The sequence below is a fragment of the Thamnophis elegans genome, chromosome 10, assembly GCF_009769535.1.
Source record: "Thamnophis elegans isolate rThaEle1 chromosome 10, rThaEle1.pri, whole genome shotgun sequence".
NCBI classification, from domain to species: Eukaryota; Metazoa; Chordata; class Lepidosauria; order Squamata; family Colubridae; genus Thamnophis; species Thamnophis elegans.
Window position 1 is genome coordinate 31,455,450 of NC_045550.1, and position 15,102 is coordinate 31,470,551.

The window sequence follows — 15,102 nt, forward strand, 5'->3', positions numbered from 1 at the left end:
AAAACGTGTAAGTTGCCCAGAGTCACTTAGGTGACATGGGCAATGTATATATTTGATAAAATAAATGTTATAAAGTTGATGTTTGATTGTTCTGTATAGTTCAACATAGGTTACTTTCAAGGCAGATACATCTCTGAATTTCTTCCTTAGTTCTTAAGAGCTTTTCAATGTTTGAAAATATTGAAGAATATGGTAAGAAAATATCTATAAAATAACCCTAAGGGGTAATGGGTTATTTAGTGAGCTATTGAAGTCGGATGAACTTTGTACCACCTTATTTATGTAGCAGAAATCACAACATTTTTTTTAATTCTATCTTGGCAGTTCTACCTTGGAAGAACTCCTCAAAGGGGCTGGGGTACCAACCCCTAGCTCACTAATATATGAAAACATATTTAGTATGTTACCTCAGATGTAAAAAGAAGAAAGATGTGCCTTGTACCTGCATATAGATGCATGGATGATGATGATGACTGTTGTTCATGAATAAGGTTTTTAAAAAAGTACTGTGATTGTAACATGCCAGAAATGGATGGACTAAATGAAGGCAAACTTCTCATAGTTTATCCCAAATCTCAAGTTACTGTAAAATAGATGCACGTGAGAAATGTGCCCCAAAATCATGATACATGATGGGCCAACCAAGTGCCAATCATCTAGAAAGGAGATGAAGATACAATGCAATTGATCAGGGGTGGCGTTCGGCAGGCGCTACTGCTGGTTTCCTCATGGCCATGCTGTGTGCATTTGATATGCGCTGTGACCGGATGCACAGTTCAATAAAAATTGTTCTGCACATGCGCAGAAGCCAAAAACAAGATGGTGCTGCCTATGGCATCACTGGGAGAACCAGTTTAAGGGCATGGCAGGGGCAGGCCACCAAACCTCTACCAAACCGGTAAGAACCCACCACTGCAATAGGTGTGATGCTCTTGGGGGGGAAACCTCTAGGTACTGTATTTAATATCATCAAAATTTATACATGTAATTCTAAAGCCAAGGAAAATATAGTGATAGCACAGTATAAAGATATAAAAATAGACCTTTTGAAAATCAGTATATGTGAACTAATATTTTGCTATAAGAGGGAAAGAATGATATTGAGATTATTCTGAAGCAAGGCAGGTTAAAAATTAAGATGTTGAAGATATAGCATAGGCCTCGAAATTTCCTTCTTGAAAATTGTGACATACTGTGTTACTGGAAGGTTGTTGTGCATAACCTCAGAAATATATGCTTACTCATTCTTTTTCTACCAAATCTATTCAATTGTTACAGTCTGGTCTTATGAGCTCAGATATCCTCAGATGGATGGAAGACCAGGGGAAAACAAAGCAGCAAGCATACTCTGCTCTCCCAGATCCAAACGATGCAGAGCCAACAACTGTTCCCACCATGTTTGCCCTGAATTGGTCAGCTTCTGAACCAGAGCAAGAACCAATTCTATCAACCACTTAAGAATTCTGGTGTTTGAAGAAATAGAAGCAAAAGGATCAGGAATGCAGCTCAGCTTGGAAAACTATTCCAGAATAACCCGTTAAAGGATGTCAGAGTGATTAGGGGCATTTATGCTCAGGTAGGATCAGAGTTGCAAATATTTAATTATACTTGAATTCATTCTACCTGGGCTGTCTTTAAAAACTACATGGAAACTAGAATTAGTCTAGAATGCAGTGGCCTGTTTACTTCCTGGCACCTGATGTTGGAAACAAATAACACCATTCTGTGAGTCTGCACTATTTACCAATTGTACTTTGAGTAAATTTTAAAGTGCTTGTTTTGACCTACAAAGCTTTTTATAGCTTGGCACCTGGCTACCTACAAGACCAGCTAATCAAACTGGAAATGACCTGACCTACCAGATAATCTAGGGGGGAATGGGAAAATGTCTGTGGTCTCAAACTTGAAAGAGATAAAACTAAAGTCAGAAAGTGCTGCTTTTCTAAAATTGTCTCATTGGAGATCAGGTTGCCCCCACTCATTGGTTTTCAGAACTTATTAAAAACAGAATTACACCAAACCATTTTTTTATTCCTTTATATTCACTTCTACTTTTTGAATAAAAATTATGTTATATCACTTTTAATTTATGAGCATTTTTATTCACATTGTAAATGTTTTTGCACACATTCATCTCATTATATTTGCCCTTACTGTGGACTCCCAAATGCTCTTCGAAAAATACAGATACTTCTGGAATATGAAAAGTGGATATACAGATACTTCTGGAATATGAAAAGTGGAGACACAGATCTTTTGTGCAGTGATAGTTTTCCACATGAATATTCAATTCGTGGATATGCCTTCCATCTCATGTGGAAAGAACGTTGTGCAAATATTCTCTATAGGCAGTCTCTGGCCAAGAGATTCTGTCTGGAGTGAGCAGCTTCACAGATAACCAGTCTTAGAAATGAAATTGAAAATACTGAAGCTGTCTGTAGTTTCTGTCTTTTAGGGTCAATTATGAACAGTCTAGCCATGAAGACCTTGGAAATGATTTTCAAATGCCAAGATGGGTCTATAAATGTTGGTGATACAGTGACCAGTTTAGCTCATGAATATTAGTCTTCAGAAAGTCTAGAAATATAATTACAAAGCAGGGGCTCTTAACTTGTTGGACCAAATTATCTATTTGCCCAGGCTTAAATAATGTTAGTAATCCTCCTGACCCCCTTCCTTCCAATGACATTTTTTGTTACACAAAATGTCTCAGCAAGAGTGGTCCCAAACTAGATATTTGACATAAACAAGCAATTATAAATTATCCTATTTATCCCCAGGATATGCTCCAATTACCTCCCAGGGGCTAATTATCAGTAGCTTAAGAATCACTGGTATAAAGACTGTAGAAGCAATCACATCTTCCACCAATTGGGTTCTTCTTGGTCTAAGATGATTGTTTAACTTGCTGGAGCCTGCACTGTTGGACAAAACTGCTCATAATATGGAGAGCAAAGTCCTTAGCCAGGGGATTGAGTAATGAAACAGATCAAGAAGTCATCAGAATCAAAGAGTATTGTAACATATCTGGAGATACCTTACAGAGACTACCTTTAATAAAAGCTTGATAGTTGTACTAATTTGAGGACAAGGAATACCAAAAGGTACAGGTCAAATCATTGACCGTAAGGAAGGCAGCAATATTTGAGGGGCTAGCAATGATATGTATGTGCTGAAGAACAGAAAAAATTCTGACAGAATGAAAGTAATGCCATAGAAAGTTGCAAATCATGGGTTGATATGAAAAAAAAATCATGGAGGAAAATATTCCAAGAACTCTTTGGAACCAGGACCTAATGGTCAGTTCTAGGAAATAATAAATCAAATGGGACATAATGAGATCAATGAAAATTGAGGACAGGCATTCATCATAAGATGCACTACAATAACTTTGATTTTGATCACCTTGAGATATAGATGGGGATGGATCTAGATTGAGCCATCTGAGAGGCTGGGAGAACAAAGATTCAGAGAGGCTTATTATAAATGACTCCTTCTGAAACTGGGTTTTAGGGGCAGCAAATGGCATGGATGGTTCAGCTCAATGGTTCCTGAAACTGGAGTACTAGAAATGTAGAGACCAGGTGAAAAAGGACTTACAGCTGATGGAATCAGTATTGGGAAACCATAATACTATTTTTGTGTCGTAACTGAAATAAATAAGGCAACCCTTTTAGAAAGCTTAGGTTGTTTATCAAGTGCTGATGGCAGCACAACAGAGGGCTGTGGATTTTCTACCAGAGACACAGAGCTTGAACATGAACTGAGAATAGAAAGACCTCCTAGACAACCTCTGAGACATGATAGGAGCTTTGAAGAAAGATAAAGGGGATAGAGTACTTTCAGAGTCTGCTACTCTAAACACTTGTTCCTGGAGAACAGCTCACAAATGGGATAAACAATCGCAGTGAACCTGTTTAGTAATTGCTTTGCAGTGCTTATAAGAATTTACCATTTGATCTTCCCCAAGGCAGAATAGGCAAAAACTGTTCCCAGCTGAGAAGAAAATTCACTTCCATAATGCTGGTGCTTATGAAATGGAACATTTAAGACTCTAAGACTGAGACCAAAGGCTTTCTAAGAAAAAGGATAATAATGTCTTGGCCAAAATATCTTAAGGCCATGGGACGGGAGGAGGAGAATAGAATCAAAAGAGAAATGAAAAGAAAGAAATTTTTTTAGGACAATTGTGAGCTAAAATATGGTATCACTGCAGATAAAAACAAGATGGTTTGGCATGAGCTGCATGCAGTATATATGAAGGGCTGAACTCCTGACAAGAATAACAAAAGCTTTCAAAGACTCCAAATGTGCTTTGTGCAGGTGCATAACCCATGTATTTCAAAGTCAACTTTCAGAAGAAAGACTGGAGTCTACTGGGTTCCTTTCATCTAGTGAGAAGAAAGCCACCTTCTTGCAGCCAGTTATCTTGTCTAGATTCCACTATGTGTGGCTTCTTTTCCCACAGCATTTTACAAGCCTATAATTTGAAAGCCATGGCAATTTGCTATGAACGATGAACTCAATTAACAAGGTGATTAATTCAATGTATATCTTGTTTGTTCACATCTTGTGAACAAACAAATGTAAAAAAAAATATGTAGTATTGTGTACCATTGAATAAACTTAAAGTTTAAAAACTGACTTAAACAGAGCAGTAATTGGGAGCTTTTTGTTTAATCCCTGAAAAATAGAAATTATTTTTTATGCTGATAATTCCAATGTTTTGCACTGAAATAATTCTTTGTTAATCCTTTTTCTAAAGGACTGTCACCTTGTGGTCAGCAATAGAGGCCTCAAATAAGTTAAATATTGTCTCATTTCACAAAATTGATGTGGCACAAAAAAACATGTGGAATAATAAATTTATTAGTTGAAAAAGCTACAAGACTATATTTTTGGTTCAAAATCTAAAGTGGCTGACCTCTGAAACTAGTATTTTATTCATGTTTTCTCAATTTTCTCTTAGTATTACTGAATATGTAGTTAATTTGCTAACTGGTAAAATACTGATTAATTTAGAAGACATCCATCTATCAACTATTATCTCACAGTGCTAGATACTGATTTAGCAGAAAGTTCCGTTGAATTCAAAGCAGATTATTCCAATATCTTAAAGATTAACATTGTATAATTCTAAGTATTGGAGTTCTTTAATGATGGAAAACAGCTTTTATTAAATAAATAAAAATACACTCAGGAGACTCACTGAATTTATGATACTTATTTTTTAAGGTTTGTATTCAGATAGCATGACTGACCCAATAAAGTGAACAACATCAGTGAACATATTCTTTAAAGAAAAACAACAAAAATTATAGAAGCTTAAAGAAGTCAAAGAAGATAAAAATTTACAATAGACATAAATAGAAGAAAAATACAATTGAAGTTAATAGGTTTGCTCTTTGAGTCCTACTCTCAATTCCTTGTGATTTGTTTCATCTTCCTTCATCTTTATTAGAAAACAGGAAGGTGACACCTGTTGTGCAATGATAAGCGTCTGGTGTAGAGACAGAAAGGGAGACAGAGAAAAAGGGAGAGAGACAGACAGAGAGAGAAAGAAAGAAAGAAAGAAATAAGGATACTTCCAGATAAAAACTGTTCTGATTAGCACAGTAAAAACCTTTGGAATTATATATTTTAAAAAGGATAACTCCCAGCACAGAAGTGTAGAATGCTGTGCTGTAACTGCCACCTGGTTAGAAGTTGCAAGTCCCCTGAAAACCACCATGACTAAAAATACAAATATTAAATGTGTGCCAGTCCAGCCCACTTGATGTCCATAAATATCTCCACCTGGAAGCACCTTTAATGGAAAAAGAAGCAATGAATAAAGCAATGCTGAAGGCAGATAAAACAGCAAATCAATTGGTCATGACTAAGCAAGTAATTCATTTTTAATTATCTGAATGAAGAGGTTGAGTAATTCAAATTGAAGAACAGGACAGAAAAAACATCAAAAAGTAACAGGCAAGATCACATATACTAGAATGGATAAATGGGAAGCAAATGTCTGCAAGCAAATGTAAACCTTTTTGAGGCTAATTCCAGAAATGCATGCATGTAATTAGAGCTTAGCAAAAAATTAAATTCTGGACTATTTCCAGACCAGTATTAAATATTAGATAAAAATATACTGTAGTATGGGGATTCTAAGAAAGAATACAGCCTTAAATAGACCATAGGCTGACCATCAAATGCTCCAAATCTTTTTAAGCAAGATTATATATTCTGGATTACTTAAACCCTCACTGTGAAAAATCCTAAATATGCCAATTTAGTTTGAGTTAACAACCCATCTGAAATTCATGGAGTAAAAATACTTTCTCCTCAGTTGAACTAGATATAAAATATTTTGCTTGCAGCTGACAACACTTTTTAAACAATTAATTAAATGGACTTTAGGTTGCTTTACCTCATTATAATTCCACTCGTGTTATGTTATGTAGACACTCAAACCAAAAATTTTGTTCATTCAGAAAAAAGAAAATATTGCCTTCTACAGTTGCATATATGTCTGAGTCATAGAATCAAAGAATTGAAAGAGGCTTTTAGGAGACTATCTAAAACAATCAGGTTAAAACTTCCCTAAAGGTTGACTGCAGATTTGTTGATTCAAATACATCTACTGCTGTGTCAAGAGTAAGTAACACACATAAACTTAATGTTACTTTGAGAGATAAGGAACTCTGATAAATGATACAGGTACAGCAACACCAAGAATGTACTGTCAATGAGTCCTAACATTAAATAAACTTACCTTACAATAGTATAAAAAGGTCAGTGTATTGCCTGAAATAAGATGACTAAGGTCAGCCATTTTCAAGGTCTTGCAGACAAGACCCTAAAATGCCTAAATTGTATTATAAATGCCAGGATCTTTTAAAGAAACTATTTGTTTTCATATAGGTCTAACTAATCTTTGTACTCAAAATATTTATATCACAGAGTTCCAATATTAAGTGATGCAGAATTTGTTTTTAGTGCCATCTAATATACTTAGTAAATGTTTCACAAAGATTAGATGCCATTCTTGCTGCTGTGTGTACAATATATTAAATTTTTTGTTTGACAACATAGACATTATTTTGACGTCCTACTTACCTATTTGCGAGATATCCTATATAATGATTTGTTTTCTGTAATTTTATAACTTAAATGTGAATCACTTTGATTTTATAAAAAAAGAAAAGTGGTTTATAAATTGTATAATTAATTAACCCTATAATTTACAAATTTTATGCAAATTGCTTTTATGCAAAGTATGGATTTTGAATAACACCTTTTAAAATGAAGATTGCTATGTTTGTTTAATTTTTCCTCTATGAATTTTGTTTAAATTTTTAAAAGGTAGAAATTGCTGCTCTAGTGAATAGAGGATGCCATAAACTAGGGAACAATTGCACAACCTATTTATTGTTAATTAAACCTGGGAGCACAAGAATGTATTAAAATGAGTCAATTAATTAAGCACAGCTTCTTCAATCACAGAAGATATAGTTAGACTTTTTTTAAAAAAGCCAGTCCACTGATAATTGAGCTGAATGAACCAGAATATCCAACGTGGACGAAAAGGAAGGAAAATAGAAAATGGGGGTGGTATTGAGCATCAGCCCACTAGCAAATGAGTCACACCTGCTCCAATGACTTCTTCAATCTTCACGAAAGACACATCAATTTCCTTGGCAAATTCACGGACAGCTTCATTGGGGTCCTCATATGTAAAAGGGTCAATGTAGATCTTCATTCCAGGGGAGCCTTCTCATTTTAGTGAGATAAAAGAAGAGAAAAAAAAAAGAATCACATTCATCTCTGGGAGGAGGGTAGAATAGCACCCTGAAACTAAACTCTTCTTCCTTCCCTTATTTTTTTTAAACCAAGATCTCTTTCTGAGTTGGACAGGTCATTATACTTTCTGTTCCAGTCTTTTCTTATTCCCTACTTCCCCTACAACATCTTTTCTTTTGCAGTCTCCGTGGAAATTCAGGACATATTAGTTATAATGGATCAGGATCAGGAAATAGATTACTGTATATCCAAAAATAGGTTCATATTTTTGCTTATCAAAGCCATACCAAGTCCATTAGCAAGAAAATCAAAGAAAAAAGTGTAGCTAGAGAACAATATTTATTAGCCCAATGCCTTTTCTGCGCCATAGCAGTGAATGCAGAAATAAATAGAAGCAAACAAAGAAGGAAAATGAGTGAAAAGGGGAAGGAAGAGAAAAAGGGAGAGAAGATAGAAATCACTTTGGAAAAGTAAGTTGCCCTGAGAAATTGAAAACAAAACTAAAAAGGAAAGATAAAATACAATCAGTACCTAAGAACACTATCAGTGCACTCTTTTAAAAGTAGAGTTATAGAAAGGCAAAACGAGGACTGAAAAAAAGAGGATAAAATCATTTTTCAACAGTTTAATGTTCTAGAAAGCTTTCTAGTTGATTCAGATTGATGAGCTTGCCAGTTGGAGTTAAAGGTCTTCTTACAAGTCTTTTTTGTTCAATTCACAAGAGCAAAGTTGTGCAGCAAAGCTACTTTGCTAGCTCTATAGGAAAAATGGCAGCAGATTTATGGCACTTCCCTTAATGCATAATTTAACCCATTTTTATTTACTCAGCACACCGTTTGATTGTTTTGTGGCTGCTACTGACAGAATGTAGCAATTACAAACTGGAGAGTTTGTAAACAATAAAATACAATCTCCATAATAAATATTCTCCAGGTTTCTTTTACCCTTCTCTAAATGATTCTCCTTGTAGCTGATAAAACTCTACCAACATGACTGGCAGAATTGAGAGTGCTAAAAGGACTTTGAAAGAAGGGTAGAAACCTTGTTATTTCACATATCTTAAGAGAGATCTTACATTCAGTAATGCATATTATATTGGTAGAAGCACATACATTTTATAGTGAAACGTATGAATCTAAGAACAAACACGTGTGAGGTACCACTAAGGGTGAAATCTTTTTTTCTTTTAATGGTTATGTGAAAAATCTAAGTTTCTCACCCCTTCCAGAACTATTTTCTAGACCACAAGAGTCTTCAGTTCCCTTTTCAAAATGCTAAAACAACTAAAACTCCAAGACGTAGGTGATTGTTAACAGCTTCAAATATCAGGCTTCTACAAATGATTGGAAACTTTCCAGTTTCCTTGGTGCATGGTAAATGCTGTAGGACAGGATGGCTCATATTCTTCAGTCAAAGGACTACCCTTGGCCTATGAATATTGTTTGAATGCTATTTCAAGACCATACTTCAATAGATGTGGGTGGGTGTAACTTATGCTTCATTTAAATATAATTCAACTATACTATATTAATTTCCCAGACCCAAATAGTTTTGATTTTTACCTAGCATCAGATTTTTTTTTTTAAAAAATGCCACTTTTAGAGATTCTCAATCAAAAATATTCAGGTATTCTGGATACTCATTTAATATTAAAGTATATTTGATTTTCCTCCAGCTAAATACTGTATGCCTGGTCTGAACCAATAATGTCGATAACTCAACCAATTTCTTCAGATGTTATTGTAGGAATCGACAACCAGTAATCTATATGCCACATATAATTCTTAACTCTCTAGCTTTGGCAGCTGGCCTGTAGGTGTCAGAAAGTTCATAGGGAGAAGAGAATAAATTAGAAAGAAAAGAACAATCACCATACTAATGTTCAGTTTTCATCTTAATTATATAGATTGCCTTACAGTTAATGCAGTGATCAAAATATACTAATTGATCAATTGCTTCATTACTAGATTAATTTTATAGTGCTAAATATGATGTAGAGTATTCTGATATTTGAACAAACTATTAGGTACACATTGGTCCAAAGATGGATTCTTCCATAGCCAACACTGAAACTTGCCAGGAAGTCATCTCTGTTTTGACTGCTTCATCACAGACAGACTTTTACTGTCCATAAATTCTTTTATAAGTGCAGCCAATTCTATAGCAGAATTACAAAGGAATTTACAAGATGATAACCAAGTCTGGTTTACAGATTGGAACAGCCAAACTAACATATAATTCAGGCGATCAATTTGAGGTCACAATGACCTTGTAGCATAGTACTAGCATGCTCTCTGCAAGGGTACCCTGATGTCTAAATGCCCAGCAGTACAGAATAAAGGGCCAGGGAGAAGGTATATGCACAGCTGATAAATGGCTTTGAACTTGTTAAGAAAATGCCATAGTTTGGAACTACCCTAGGGGTAAAGGTGGGCTGACATAATTAGCACAGCATGAATGAAAGCTCAAAGATCAGAGGATGAAAAGCACATCCTGCTATGCAATTATATGCTACATGCAACAACTCTAGTACTAATGATAGAGAATAGACTGATGCATATTTCTAGCTGATAGCACAAGCTTTGTTCTTTTATCGTGCTGAGAATTAGCAGCTTCTCCATTCTGCCAAAGGAAAACATTTTGGTACTTCAAAGATTGCTTATTTCTGTATCACCAACAGATGGTAATCAACAGAAAGATGTATTTCCTCAATTTTAGATTACTTTTTAAGGGCAATATCCATTTTATGGGTACTTTACAATAACTGATAACAAAACAATAACTGTCTATTATATTTTCCTTCTCTTCTATAAATATTCCTACTGGAGTTTGCAAAAAGTTATATTTTGGCAAATATTTAAACCATGAAAAAATCTTAGATCTTTTTGGAACATGGAATCTGTACCTCTCAATGTTCTTTTGTTTACCTTCTAGAAAATGAAAATGTAAGTGACAATTTTGATCATAAATGTAAATTATGTGTTTGTTATTTTAATCTTTAAAACATGTGTTCATGTAATTTTCTCCAGAAATCATTGTAGCTTTTTAACTTGGCTTCTTCCATGTCATCATTCTGTAAATGAAAGGCTACATAATTTAAATTTTCTTTATTCTAATACAGTTAGCATGCAAATATATCAGATTGTAAAATATATAAATATGCTGTATGATGTCAAGATTATAACCTGACACAAAGATTGTCAATGAAAAAAGTTAGTAATTCTTATGTGTAGTGTGTTTTCCATGCTAGTATCAATAGCCACTTGAGATGAATACCCTCATTAAATTAAGTTTTTGTACAGTATTGCATATATCAAAATATTATACCAGCGATGTGTTTCTTAGAATTTTTTGGCCACTTCTGCAAGCCTGAAAAATCAAATAGAAACAAATAAAAAATAGTCCATTTAAATGCCACGCTAAACTAACTTACCTAATAGGCAGACAGCAAACAATAACAGCCAGACAGTCTGGTTAGTGATAAAGGCACTAGGCTACAAAGCAGGAGGCTGTGAGTTCAAGTCTTGCCTTAAGCAAAAACACCAGATGGGTGATTTTGGGCCAGTCATTCTCTCAGTCCAAACAACTCACAAGATTATTGTTGTGAGGAAAATAGAAGGAAACTATGTTGTGTGTGCATTGAGTTATTTGTAAAATAATAAAGATGGGATATAAATAACACTCAAGGCTTTGCCAACATTTACATCATTTATATTTATATCTATCCATACATACATAAAAGGGGGCTCAGTCTGCTCCAGTTGTTGGGGAATTTATTTTTATTCATCTTAATTTTAACATCTTAAGCAATCTGATCACCATTAGAGAAGGGGTAAATTTCTCTAACATTTTACTTCCAATATATACTACATAAATTCATTTTTAAATTCAATTGTTCATAACATTACATTGTCAATATGTTGAGAACATTTCTAGATATTTGGGAAGTATTGATTTCATATATTAATTTAATGCATTATGAATCCCTTATTTCCATTAAAGTCTAGGGTATCTGATAAAAAAAGCTTTTCATCCAGATCCTGGCTGGGCCTAACTTTCCTAAACTTAAGAATGAAGTTTTGAGTAATAGCTGAAAACCAATATGAAGTCAATTATGAAATTATTGTGAAAATCTGTTTCTATTCCTTATTGGCCACCCTATCCATTAACTGTCAGGGTGAAAGTGATCTTATTTTAGATAATTTCCTTACTGATCATGGAATATCTGACTAAAGCTAATAGAGTCAATCAAATGCCAATCAAACATGATGGCTTTCATAAATGACAATTTCATTCATATTGATGAAGGCAATCTGGATGTTTTCTATTCCCTTATACATTTTTTTTAAAATGGAGCAAAATAAAGTAAAAACAAGGGTTAGCAGGAGATTAGAAACTTGGTGATTAGCAAATAAGAGATTGGATCTACCTTTCTGCCTATATATCTTGTATTAGCCATTTCTCCTTTAGGGAAAGACTATGATATTAGAAAATGCTGATTGGAAAAGTGTTAACCTAGACTGTTCCATCCACGTTGCAGGGTCTTGTAAAAAAAATCTCTCTTATTAATTCAGAAAAATAAGTATCCAGGCTGAAAACCAGTCACAAATTTCTCACGCCCCATTTTCTTTGCTCCAAGTAGGACAAACACTGAAAGTAGGTGATGGTAATGAGGAATGAAAGTTGTCCAGACATCACATCCTTTTAAACGATTTCTTTCCTGAGCTGGCAGCGAAATATAATTTAAAGTATCTTCTGCCGAAGAATGTATGACATGTGCTGTAGCATTCTCTTCGGATTCGTTCTTTGGAAATATGTTATAGCACAGAATTTCAGAGGAACAACCCATAGATTGCCCACTGTAAGTATAATGTTTCCTAGCTGATTGCAGTTTCTTTGAAGTTGACTCCAGTTCAGACATTTGTCAGCACCATTTCATCTCTATATCATTCACTTTGGACCCTCATATCTCTTGCAATGTTCAATCTTATGATTACTTTAGAAACACAGTTATATAATAGTCCTTCAGCTTAGTTAAAAACATAAATACATTAAAAAAAACCAAGCATTATCTACAGAAATATTTTGATCACAGAAATAGTGAGAATGCTAATGCATCAGTGAAAACTGATAGATCTAAAACTTTTAAGCTATGCATTTTTGTGAATTTAAAAAAGTGCCTATAGTAATAATCTGAAAGAAAGAAATGGTTAGGTACTACAGTATTTTCATATTTACCAAATTAATTATAGAGACTTGGATAAGAAGCTATTCTTATTCATATTGGTCTTAGCAATTTTAGTTTGTTTAAAATCATTAGACTCCCAACAGCAAACTATGTTGGCCTATATAATTTCAAGCAGAATTTACAGATAACTACATTCAAAATCTTAGGAATACACTGAAACCAATTTGAAGGTCAGCAAATACAAAAGCTTCTATGAAGTTTTCATTGTGTTTCATTTTAATATTCATTTGATTAACCTTTACTATCATGATACAGTAGCATATTCCGGTCCATCTATTTGAATAATAATGAGGATGTTCTCTCCTACATTTTAGGCTCACATTGTCTTTTTAAAGAAATAAAAATGTCTCTGAGACTTTGCCTCTATAGTGCACATTGGATTTCAGTTGCTCCCAATTTGGTTTTCTACCTTTTATCTCATTTCCTGGTTTGGCTGAGGCTTGCTTAGGTATTGCTGATGACTGTACTCTATAGAACTCCAAAGAGTTATGCACATTTGTATTAGAGATTTTCCCCAAACACCTGGGAACTATAAAATATAAATGTTTGCAGCTGGTTCTACATACCCTGTAAGCAAATAAAGCATGTGTAGGTAGGCTGTAACTATTTGGTGGTTAGGCTTGTCATTATCCTACTGACTTTCCTAATATGTTAAAAAGAACCTTGATTGTATAAAAACTGATTCACTGCTTTCCATGGCCCAGATTGAATTCAGGAAGCAATAGAATGTGATCTATTTATGAAACAGGAGATAAGAACATTTTCCAACATTTCACTGTCCCTGGTAAATTAATGCACTTGTACCAAATATTTTTAGACTGAGTAAAATACCAAGATTTGATTATACTTTCTTCCAAGACCTTGCTTTTGCTTGCCAATCAAATGATGACCAGCACAAATACAACTACCCTTACTGTATTCTGTAACAAGCTCCCGTTTCAGGTGAACTATGTGAAATTCTGTATTCCAAGGATATTTGCAGAAAGACTGAAGGCAACCACTTATTTCAAATAAACAACTAGCTCAGGAGCGTATGGCAACATGTGCTGTATATCTTGGCTTTTCATTTTGCCTACATGAAGATGGGTAAAAAAATGTTCTAAAAACTACTTCAAATATCTAACTAAACAAATGCCAGGAGAGAAGCCTTATCTTCTGAGGTTAAGGGTTTCCTTCAGGGCTTCTCGTGAATCTTTTCATTTATCCAGTTTCCATGTTTTCTGTTGTTAATTAGTTCTGTTAAGCATCTGCAAAGGAAATTCTGATAGTACTATGTTTGCTCTTACTTTGTTCTCTGCCCAAAATGTTTGTAAGCATCCTTTTTGGTCAGAATTTATAAACTCTTTCTAACATACAGGAACTATAGCAACCTTAAGATATCTGTTCTTTGCCTAGTATCCATTTTTCCTTCTTTTTTGTCTTCCCAGCAAGCCCCCCCCCCCCCCTTCCAAGTATTTTTCAGTCTTCATCTCAACTCCAAACCAGGCGATTAAAAGATATGACTATTATCAAAGCCTTACAACAAAGTACTTACAACGTTCCTGGCCCATCTGTAACCTTATAGAGGTTTCTTGCACTCACCTCTACCAGTACTGTAATGCTGTAGTTTATCACTGTATACTGCCTCTTTGCTATATGCTCGCTTCCTAGGAAAATAAAAAGTAATCATCAGTTCAAATTATATCCAAATTCTAAGATCAAGCACACTTTGAAAAGCATTTGGAGGTAGTGATCGTATAAATATGTCACTTCTCTAAATGCCTGTGCCTCAGTGGTGGGTTCCTATTGGTTCAGACCGGTTCGGCTGAACCAGTAGTGATTTGGCAGTTTGAGTCACTGGAACGGGCAGCGACCCAGGACAGCCATACCCGCAAACCGGGCGGCGCTGTAGGAGCCACCATCTTGTTTTTTGCTTCTGCACATGCGCAGAATATTTGTTTTGCACTGCTCATGCAGTGTGCATCAAGCACACACAGACGGCCATGAGCGAAGCAGCAGTAGTGACTGCTGAAACCCACCCCTGCTGTGCCCCCCTTCCAATATTGTTTTTCTCCTATGTCCCCTGC

The 15,102-nt window shown here is 34.9% G+C and overlaps 1 protein-coding gene across 1 annotated transcript in view; it reads right to left on the reverse strand.

The window, feature by feature from the left end:
- The window catches only part of EPHB1 (EPH receptor B1), a 303,154-nt gene that overhangs the window by 44,174 nt on the left and 243,878 nt on the right, over window positions 1-15,102 (reverse strand). The window contains exons 9-10 of the mRNA XM_032225657.1: window positions 14,618-14,682; window positions 7,636-7,758 (exon numbers count right to left, since the gene is read on the reverse strand). Coding sequence (XP_032081548.1) covers window positions 7,636-7,758; window positions 14,618-14,682 — 188 coding nt within the window. The remainder of the gene's footprint in view (window positions 1-7,635; window positions 7,759-14,617; window positions 14,683-15,102) is intronic.